At 44.9% G+C, this 11,185-nt stretch overlaps 1 protein-coding gene across 1 annotated transcript; it reads left to right on the forward strand.

Moving 5' to 3' along the window:
- The first annotated feature begins 877 nt into the window (after nucleotides 1-877).
- On the forward strand, nucleotides 878-10,839 carry LOC115194169 (macrophage-capping protein-like). The gene is made up of 9 exons (XM_029753628.1): nucleotides 878-996; nucleotides 5,354-5,547; nucleotides 7,640-7,794; nucleotides 8,309-8,470; nucleotides 8,679-8,828; nucleotides 9,137-9,223; nucleotides 9,447-9,579; nucleotides 9,805-9,896; nucleotides 10,238-10,839. The coding sequence occupies exons 2-9, from the start codon at nucleotides 5,355-5,357 to the stop codon at nucleotides 10,301-10,303; spliced, it is 1,038 nt and encodes a 345-aa protein (XP_029609488.1). The 5' UTR covers nucleotides 878-996; nucleotide 5,354; the 3' UTR covers nucleotides 10,304-10,839.
- The last annotated feature ends 346 nt before the right edge of the window (nucleotides 10,840-11,185 follow it).

Consider the following 11,185-nt stretch of genomic DNA (forward strand, 5'->3'; position numbering starts at 1 on the left):
TTGCTATGATTCGGTTGCCCTGCTGTGTTTTTGCTGGTGCCCTGCTGTGTTTTTGCTGGTGCCCTGCTGTGTTTTTGCTGGTGCCCTGCTGTGTTTTTGCTGGTGCCCTGGTGTGCTTTTGCTGGTGCCTTCGCTGTGTTTTTGCTGGTGCCTTCGCTGTGTTTTTGCTGGTGACCTGCTGTGTTTTTGCTGGTGCCTTCGCTGTGTTTTTGCAGGTGCCTTCGCTGTGTTTTTGCTGGTGCCTTCGCTGTGTTTTTGCTGGTGCCTTTGGCTTTGTTTTTGCTGGTGCCTTAGCTGTGTTTTTGCTGGTGCCTTCGCTGTGTTTTTGCTGGTGCCTTTGGCTTTGTTTTTGCTGGTGAACAGCAAAACCAACCTCAAAGTACTTTATTATTTAAGTCCATTAAAAAAAAATATCATAAGGCCTTACTTTGAGGGCCTAGTTTTTCCCTAATAGAGTGGCCACATCAGGCCTGCAAGTCACATTATGCTGTCTTGCAAAGCAATGTTTAATTCCTATGGTTCCTATGGTTGAATAGTGTAGCATTAAAATAAACAAACGACTCAGGTCAAACATACTCATGCCACAAAGTCATTCACAACTCTTTCTTAACCTTTTCTGCAAATATTGTCTCCATGCCATACCCTCGCACTCTCACAAAACGTATTCATACTCTGTTCAGCTCTACTCTCATGGTCTATCTGTTTCCCTAGTTTCTCTCTCTTTACTTTTAGAAAAAAACTTTTTCTGAAGTTTCATTGTTCTGTAAACCACAGGGCTGGGCTATGATTGCATGAGACAGAGACAGGAAGAGCTTGTGTCTGAGAGTCTGTTTCTGTGTGAATGTGTGTGTGTGTGTGTGTGTGTGTGTGTGTGTGTGTGTGTGTGTGTGTGTGTGTGTGTATATATATGCATGTGTTTTTTTGCATGAGTGCATTTCCTCTCTCTGTCTGCACCGACGTGTCCTGATCCATTTCCTCCTCACCTAAAGTTGCAAGGTAAGTGCTCTACAAAATAACTTTAACTTTTAACTACTTTTTCCCCATTTCCCTTATTTTCATTGTCTTTCTTTTCTCCACAATTTGGGATGCCTAGCAGGGACATATTTTCCTAGGTACTCCATTTTTTTTATCTCTCCATTTTCCCCCTCAAATTAGCTGAGGAATCTGAGACGGAACAATAAAACTAGTCACACTTCGCTTGCCTCCCTCTTTTCATCCCTCCCTCTAACTCTCCTTCCCTCCATCCTCTCTCAATATCTCTATCAATCATAACATGTTTAGCTATCTCTTTATTCTCCTCCCTATTTCTCTCTTTCTGTTTCGAGATTGTTTATGGACTCTGCTCTGCACGTAGTCCTTTATCAGCTGTCTCAATGTAATTATTCCCCTTGTATTTCATCCCTCTCTACTTCCCTGCTCCTCTCCTCTCACCTCATTTTTTTCTCCCGCACGCGCACGCACGAGCATCACGCACACACACACACACACACACACGTGGCAAATTGCTCTCATATCTCCCTCTGACACTCCCTCTGTCTGCCTGTATTTTGTCCCCGCTCATATTTCTACCTCTGATTAAAAGCGCATGAATGATCTGATTAGCTCAATGACCCCAGTATCCTATCTCTGACGCCCATTTCTCTCTCTATCTCTCCCGCCATCCCTATCAATCTCCATCTGACTTGAGGCCATAGGCCGCTCTGCTGCTCAGGGCCAAAGGCCTACATTTACATTTACATTTACGCCATTTAGCAGACGCTGTTATCCAGAGCAATTTACAGGTTCCCTGTCTCTTGGGCTACGTCCCAGTTCTCTTATATTGCCTCCTTTCCTTGCACCCTAGTTTCCTTTCCTTGATCACTGATCTGGATGGAAGAGACTGAATGGGAGATGCAATGGGGACCAATTGTCCTGTCTTGTCCAGTTCATTCTAATCAATGCTCATGAGAGATGAGACGAGGAAAGGAGGGTGTTAATTTGTTCATGGTCAGGGGCAATCTACAAATTGCCTGTCGCGTCAGAATTAGCTATCTGTCAGCGTTAGGACACATCTCTTCCCTCTCCCTTCGTCTCTCCCTCCCTCCTTCCTCCCCTGGCCCATGGAAAGTGTCTAGGCAGTTGAGATGGGGGAGGCAGTAGAGGGAGAGAGTGGGGAGGAATGCCACAGTAGGCAGGCCCAGCAGTCACGATTATCACCGTGGTGTTTAGCGTTTGTCAGGAACCTGACTCTTCCCCCACAGAGCGCCCTCGCCATGGCCGCTCAGATCACTCCCCAGGCTCACATTACCTTCCTCATATAAGCTAACCAGGTGAGGAGCACCAACACACTCCTCCTCACCCAGGCCCCCTCAGTCCACTCACACACACAGTCACGAGCGGCCATCAGGCAGAATGGAGCTGGAGTCAGGTGCGGTGCCGGAGCTAGCCGAGGGGATCATGCAGTTAAGTGGACCGGGGATTTTTCCTCTTCACGACTCTGTCTAAGCATTGTAACCCTAACGCCTTCCGTCGCCCGCCCGCAGCCCTTGTGTGTGGGGGTTGGTGGTGGCTATTTGGCAGTATGTGTCCTACCTAGGCTAGCATGTGTGTTATATTTACTCTCGCTCTCTCTCTTTTTACCCATTACTCTTTTTCTGACAGGTTACTTTTAGTAGCTTGTTTTGCTGACTTGATTCTCTGGTTTAGTTTTTCAAGTGCTTTGCTAACTGGATTTAATATGTCAGTTCTGTTTTCACAAGGGCCTAATAGCCTTGCTGCTAGATAGCATGAGAGTTTAGCTTCTATCCTCCTCACTGGGATCCTGCAATCCATGATGTGACTTGCAGGCCTGATGTGGCCACTGCATTGGGGAAAAACTAGGCCCTTAAAGTAAGGCCTTATGATCTATGTAATGCACTGTCTTGAATAATGAAGCACTTGGATGATGGTTTTGCTGGTCACCAGCAAAAACACAGCCAAGGCACCAGCAAAAACACAGCAGGGCACCCCCCTATGCTGGTCTATGCTGCTGTTTTCAGCAGGGACTGCATGAACTTCCTTGCCGGCTCTTCCTTATACCTAAATCATTACCTGTGATGTATAGAAAGTTATTGATTCAGGTTTAGTTTCACATGTATTGCTGTTTTGTGTTTGTGACACAGTCTCAACAGTATTAATGACTCAGCTCTAGCAGCATCAGGAAAGGGTTTAGCTGATCCGTTAACTGGCTTTAGGCATGTGTTGTGTACCTCTTCTGCTTTGTGGCCCACAAACACTCAAACACTGTATAACCACATGTGAAATCGTTCTCAATTGAGGAAGCAATTATGAACCCGTTGACCTATGTGCTCACACCAAGTTATGAAAGAGCGAAAAGCTGCTGTTGCCATATCAGTGTATATGTATTTTATCTAAAGACGAATCAAGGATGGCGACCGGCGAGTACTTAGCGTGTTTGCGCCACTTTCTTTTTTTCCTCTCTCTCTCTCTCTCTCTCTCTCTCTCTCTCTCTCTCTCTCAGTAAGAACACTCAGTCGGTTGTTAACCACGGTAAGCTCTGTGTGGTTGTTTGGAGGGAGAGAGTGAGTCATAGTTGCAGTGTCCATAGATGCTGATCAAAACAGCCATGTTCTTTGTCTCAGGGGTGGGGCTTTAACTTCAAAAAAGTTGCAGACTCAAGACGTTTGTGAGTGCTCGAAGCTACTGACTCGATCCATGACCTCTCATCGTCATGTAACCTTTTACGATGGGCAATGGTCATGCCAAGCCAATTCAATCCCACTTTATCAGTACTGAGTTTTTTCAGTGGCGCCAGTATAACTGAAAAATGTCAACTCAATGCCATGCCAAGAGTTTTTACAGCTTTAGTAAAAGCAACATTGTTTTTTTTTATTTTTTATGAAGACGTGTTTTGTGCATGCGCTGGATTGTGAGAGAGCGTTTTCGTTTCTTTGGGACATATTTTTCCTAAATGTTGTCATTGCCATTAAGGACTGGTTTCTTTCAAGGTTACTGAAAACCCAGGCCATTTCCCTTCACGCTAATATTAAAAATATAGAGTGGAAACCATGACAAGTCTTTGCCAGTCTGGCTCCCGCTTCACCTGGTAGTTACCTACAGTGTAATTATAGTGCAGCTACACATGTTCTGTGAGAGTTGGGTGAACTCTTTGGTGAGTAGTGTTATTGTAACGTAGTGTACTTACCACCGCTATAATACACCATCGAACCTGCTTATTACCCATAGAGCCCTTTGATTGATTTGTTTTAGGTGTAACGTTACTGGATTGACAGTGAAGCAGCCGCTTTAAGACAAACAACAGGACATCCTGTTGAATGAGGACAGACCATTCAAAACAATCAACATAGAGCTCTGCTCAATAGGTTCTAAACGATAAACATCGATGCTACCGGTCTCCCGTGATATTCCACCTGCCTTCCATTTAAATACACAAACAAAGGTCTGCCAAAGGACATTGGCCACGTTTAGCGTAGTCAGAACAACTAAGGCCAGGTGACTTGAGTGTAGCCTGTACAACATCCAACCTTCATTTACCCTGGAGTATGACTCTATCGCTCACTGAATCGGATTGCTACAGGGAAATGGCAACGGCAGAGGTACTATGAATCGATAAAGCTGTGTATATTATAGCTTTGGAAACTGTGGCTAGAGAGAGACAGAGAAGAGAGCGCGAGGGGGAGATATTTAGTTCAGCGTGTGCATGTGAGACTTGATACGACTCGCCCTGTAGACACACCCTCTTTTGTACAACCACAAGTGTTGTATGGGTCGGTTTGCCTGCTATGTTGTCGTATTACACAACAATGATGTAACCCATCTACCCCTATGGCCTTCATCAAGCAACTTGACCCCTCATTTTGCATCCTCTCTTCTACTCATTTCCACCTCTATCTCCCTGTTTCTGTCTTCCGGCAGAAATAGTGATTGTTATCATGCTGTGGTTATATGAGTTGTCACCCAATCCACTCCATTCTCTGTCTGTTTTCCAATATGGAAATCGGTGTTCTTGCCAAGTGAAAGCAATTTCCCTTAGTTGACTGTTTCTGCCACCTCCAGCGGCAACAACTCCCTATCTCCATTTGTTTCATTTCATAGCAAAGAAATACACCCCTTCTCACAGCCCGGAAAATACAACAGACTCCACTTACATTACACCCTTTCTCTTCCAACTCTCCCTTCCCCAACTCTACCATTCATGTATCCTCCACCCTCACCTCCCCTGACCCAGTGCAGAATGCTCCCTTTCCAGGCAGCCGCCCTCCCCCATAATCCTACATCCTACCTACCATCCATCCATCCCCCACCACCATCACATCCACTGACCCACTCTCTCCTCTGCTTCTTCCCAATGCAGAATGTTCCCCTGCCAGGCAGCGCCGGGCCAGTTTGGACCAGAGACACGGGAGCCGGGGCTGAAGGTGTGGCGGGTGGAGAAGATGAAGGCGGTGCTGCTGGAGCCGGCTGAGGTGGGGGCCTTCTTCAACGGAGACTCCTACCTGGTGCTGGAGCACAGGGGGGACCAGGGGGCAGACCTGCACATGTGGATAGGTGAGGTTACGTAAAATGGGTGCGTGTTAACAGTGCCTTCGGGAAGTATTCAGACCCCTTGACTTTTTCCACATTTTGTTATGTTACAGCCTTATTCTAAAATGGATTAAATAAAAAAAACATCCTCAGCAATCTACACACAAAATCCCATAATGACAACGTGAAAACAGGTTTTTAGAATTTTTTGCACCTGTGGTAGATTCAATTGATTGGGCATGATTTGGAAAGGCACACACCTGTCTATAAGGTCCCACATTGAAGATCCCCAAGAGAATAGTGGCCTCCATCATTCTTAAATGGAAGAAGTTTGGAACCACCAAGACTCTTCCTAGAGCTGTCCGCTCAGCCAAACTGAGCAATTGGGGGAGAAGGGCCTTGTTCAGGGAGGTGACCACAAACCCGATGGTCACTCTGACAGATCTCCAGAGTTCCTCTGTGGAGATGGGAGAACCTTCCAGAAGGACAACCATATCTGCAGCACTCCACCAATCAGGTTCATCTTCCAACAGGACAACGACCCTAAGCACACATCCAAGATAACGGAGGAGTGGCTTCGGGACAAGTCTCTGGATGTCCTTGAGTGGCCCAGCCAGAGCCCGGACATGCACCTGATCGAACATCTATGGAGAGATCTGAAAATAGCTGTCCAGCAACGCTCCCCATCCATCCTGACAGAGCTTGAGAGGATCTGCAGAGAAAATGGGAGAAACTCCCCAAATATAGGTGTGCCAAGCTTGTAGCGTCATACCCAAGAAGACTCAAGGCTGTAATCGCTGCCAAAGGTCCTTCAACATAGTACTGAGTAAAGGGTCTGAATACTTATGTAAATCTGATATTTCAGTTTTATATTTTTAAATAAATTAGCAAAAACGTATTAAAACCTGGTTTTGCTTTGTCATTATAGGGTGTTGATGACGGAAAACAACTATTTAATAAATTATAGAATAAGGCTGTAATGTCACAAAATGTGGAAAAAGTCAAGGGGTCTGAATACTTTCCGAATGCACTGTATATGTCAAATAAGTAGTGTCCAGAGTTTCTACTGACCAGGGCCTGTATTCACATAGCGTGTCAGAGTAGGAGTGGTCTGGAGATTTTGCTGGTTAAGTCACATGTTCATGAGAAACTCATGAGGCCCCACTAATAAGGTACTGGGCATAACAACCTGCAGAACAATGTAGTAAAATACTCCAACACATACCCTTAATTGAAGTACAATGCTTTGATCTATATGGATATTTGCCAGAACTTCAATAGAAAAGGTGTAGGAGCATTTGAGTGTGCTACTCAGCTAACTGTTATGGAATGGGTGAGTTGCAGTCATCATAGGCCATAAGGAGGACGAGGACTATCTGTGTACATTAGAAAGTGGATACATGTAAGAGTGGGATGGAAAAGGATGCCTCAGTCTCTTGGCATATTATCTCCCATGGATGGGGCCTCGTAAGCTCGTATCCAGTACTGCTCTGTGTATCCAAACTACTAGCCAACCCATTGTGTACACGCCTAATTAACCTCCTTGCGGTTGAAAAGCTAATAACCCGCATGCGTTTAGTGATGACACACACGCCACGACGCTGACCCAACGACTGATTATGTGAGGACGGAGACTAAGACTGATGGATGGAAGGATGATGAGAGAATGGGGGGGAATAAAAGAGGAGAAGAGCTCCCCAGGGGAAAGGGCTGGGTTCTGTGTGTGTGTTCATAAAAAATGCAGTAGGGCTGTTATAGTACTCAAATGTGGCTGTTGTTTCCAGCATGTATCGGGTGCTTAGGTGACACTAAGCCAATTGTCATTGCATGGAAGAGGGCTCCCCTCAAAAAGCACCCCCTCCCCTCTCTCCCTGGCCTCTCTGTCGCTCGTGACCCCTCCCTCCACCTCTTACATGACCCCTCCCTATTTTGTCTTTATTTACCTGTCACTCACTCACTCACTCACTCGCTCACTCGCTCACTTGTTTAGTCTATGCACCCCATTTCAACCAACCTCTCTCTCCCTTTACCGCCTGACCATTCTCTTTTTCGTAACTCTCCCCCTTTTCTCCCTTTCCCTACCTTCACCCCCCCCCCCCCCCTCTCTTCCTCCCAGGTGAGAAGTCATCTCGTGACGAGCAGGTGGCGTGTGCCATGCTGGCTACCCAGCTGGACAACTTCCTGGGTGGTGACCCCATCCAGCATCGCCAGGTCCAGGGCTACGAGGCCCCAGAGTTCATGAACCTCTTCCCCAGGGGGGTCAGCTACAAGGTGGGCAGGAGGAGGGAGGATACTCCTAGTTCATGTTTACTGACAACACAAGGTCCCAATCCTATCTTGAGAAATGCATGTGTATGGGATTTTATGTGCAAACTTTCCCATGGACATCAATGTGTGATTTACTGTATCTGGAACTTTGTAATCCGTGTGTTTCCCACATTAGATTTGGGCCCACTATGAGTAATGCATGTTTATCCTAACGTGTTAGGAGTGAGTCCTATATTGCCAGTAAATGTAGTGTTTTTCCTGTAGAAGCACTACTTTGCATAATTTCATCATATGCTGCTGATTTCTTACCATATCATTCCATATCTCTCTCTTTGAAGCGTTAGCCAGTAAATCCCCAAATACTTCCTGGTTAGATACAGATAAGAAGAATCGACCATAAACAACATTTTCAGATTGTCACCGTTCTCTTTTCTTCTTTCTTTTCCTCTCTTCTATTACTTTTACTCACTTTCTCTCAAAAACACACATACGTACGCACGCACACTCACACGTGTAGGACGGTGGTGTGGAGTCGGGTTTCAGGCGGCCCCAGGGCGGGTCGGGGCCGGTCCACAGGCTGTACCAGATCAAAGGGAAGCGCAACATCCGTGCCAAGGAGGTGGTGCTGAGCTGGGAGAGCTTCAACAAGGGAGACTGCTTCATCCTGGACCTGGGAGAGGTGAGCTAGAGGGAGAGAGAGAGAGGGGGAGAGGTAAAAGGGGAGAGAAGGGGCAGGGGAGAGAGGGGGGGGAGGGGTGAGAGCAAGGGTGGGGAGAACATGACATTGTTGCCTTGCAAATTCCAAAATGTCCAATTTCCCCTCATTTAGTGATCAATAAAGTAGGCCTAATGAAATAAAAAAAAAACATGTCTGTTTATGTCTTTAGACCATATTTTCGTGGATCGGCTCGCAGGCAAACATGTTTGAGAAGCAGAAGTCGCGTGAGATCGCTAGCCTGATCCGCGACACTGAGAGGCACGGTAAAGCACGCATCACTGACATCAGTGAGGGAGAGGAGACGCCGGAGATGCTCAAGGTAAAATGGCCGACATAGTCCTTTCCTCCCAAAGCAAATTAAAACAAAGTCACAGACCTAGAGACTTGCCATGCCCTAATGTCTAAGCATATTTAGAGACTTTGCTATTGAGGTATAGGAAGGTAATGGTTCTATAGTTAGTCAGACATGTTACAATTTCTTCCATTCTGTCACAAACTAGTCTACTCACAAACACTTTTGTTTTGTGGACTGAGGTTGCTGACATGATGTTGAGGATCTAACTGACTTAAAAAAATAAAAATAAACCTCACCACAATCCATGTTCCACTCTGCCATGTGATTGACAGGTGCTGGGACCAATGGTAGAGCTGGCAGAGAGCACTCCAGAAGAGGACAGTCAAGCAGACGTCTCCAACTCCGCCTCCCTCTACAAGGTGGCTGGACATTACAATTCTATTATTAAACAGTGGTGTGTCTCATGAAATGTTCTATTGCATTACAACAGTACTATTGTAAACGGATAGCTCACCCCATTTGAGGCATTTTGGAACAGCACAGCTAGCTATACTTTGGGTCTCTTTTTTCCCCAAGAGCAAACGAGGTGAACTAGTTCACAAATGAACTAAAAGTCATGGCCGGTGTTGTTGTCCTCCACAGGTGTCAGATGCGACAGGTAAGATGAAGCTGACCAATGTCTCTGAAAAAAGCCCATTTGCCAAGGACCTTCTGATGCGTGAAGACTGCTTTATTCTAGACAACGGGGCCAATGGAAAGATCTTCGTCTGGAAAGGTGAGGAAAACATGTGAACCTCAACTAACATATTTCTGCTCCATGAAATGTATCCCTAGAATACGTTTTTCGATATCCAACTAGATATCCAGTGTCTCATTAAAAACGAATTTAATCAGTGTTTGTATTGAATAAAGTGAATTGACATTATCATGGTGAGACCTTACTGAGACCTCTATGGGTTAGACTGAGGTGAGACATTATCCCACTTGTTATGATTGACAGGTATGGGAGCCAATGCAGAGGAGAAAAGGGAGGCCTTGAAAATGGCAGATGACTTCATCCAACAGATGAACTACCCCAGGATGAAAACACAGGTGAGTCAAGCATGATCTCACAAATGACAAAAACCCAGACATTATGTTCTTATTGTCCACCCATTAAGTCTACCCAGCAGCATAACGTCAGCAAGTGATAGCGTCATGATTTTATTATACCTGAAAACAGTAGAATTTGCATATTTAAGTCCAGTAAGTCAAATTCCATGTAAGTCTTCCTCCATTATAACATTGCACTGCGCAGTGGGTTGTGTAACCACCAGGTCATGAACCCAGTGTCATAAATGCTTTGTGTGTATATAGTAGGGTGGTTTATGTGTATATGATGCACTAGATAAACAGTTATGACCGGGTAGTCAAATCTCTGCATTGTCTTACAGGTGGAGATTCTACCACAGGGGAGGGAGACGATCATCTTCAAGCAATTCTTCAAGAACTGGAACTAAACTACAAGGGTTTTCAGAAAGGGGTCTCAATTAATTGTTGCACTCCTAAAATATAATGAAATAACAACCTGGAATATAAAAGGTCTCAATCAATGTTTAAAAGTCTTCTCATAAGGAGTGAAAAAATCTCAAATTCAAGAACATTTTGTTTTTTTATATGTGTTTACTTATATGTATATATTTGTAAGGTACTGTACTCACAGACAACAACTGTTTAGTCATGCATAGGTCAAATTAACTCAAAATAATGAGAGCATTTATAATGATGTCCCACCAAATGGATCCCTAAGTCACTACTACTGGTTCTGACTGGGAAGGAAAACATGTGCTCACTGGTCTTACTGGGCTCTGTTAGTGGTCTTGTTTAAAGCCAAGATGATATTCCACAAAGCCTATGAAGTGAATTTGTTTGCTTTTGTCTTTTTTTGTTGTTGTTTTTTTTTTTTTTTTTTACATTTGTTTAAGAATTACAGGGACATATTCAAATAATACCTGTAGTAGATTATGAAAATAAATGGAAACTGAAAGAACCCGTACAGAGCGTGGCTTCGTCAACTCTCACAATGACATTGGTTGCGTTCCAAATGGCACCCTATTCCCTATATAGTGCACTACTTTTGACCAGGGTCCATAAGGTCAAAAGTAGTGCACTATGTAGGGAATAGGGTGCCATTTGGAAAACAACCGTTGAGTGACTAAGTTTTTATTAACTGTGCCTATTCTCCCCTGTTTGTTTTCCTCACTGGAATAATCAATCCATTTTGACCTTTCACCTGCATGGTGAGAAGTTCCTTGGTTGTTTCACTTAACGGGTTAGCCCCACCTACACCTGAGGGAATTAACCTTCCATTAACGTTAACCTCCAGGGGCTACTGTTGGGGT

Source organism: Salmo trutta, chromosome 5 (assembly GCF_901001165.1).
Source record: "Salmo trutta chromosome 5, fSalTru1.1, whole genome shotgun sequence".
Lineage (NCBI taxonomy): Eukaryota > Metazoa > Chordata > Actinopteri > Salmoniformes > Salmonidae > Salmo > Salmo trutta.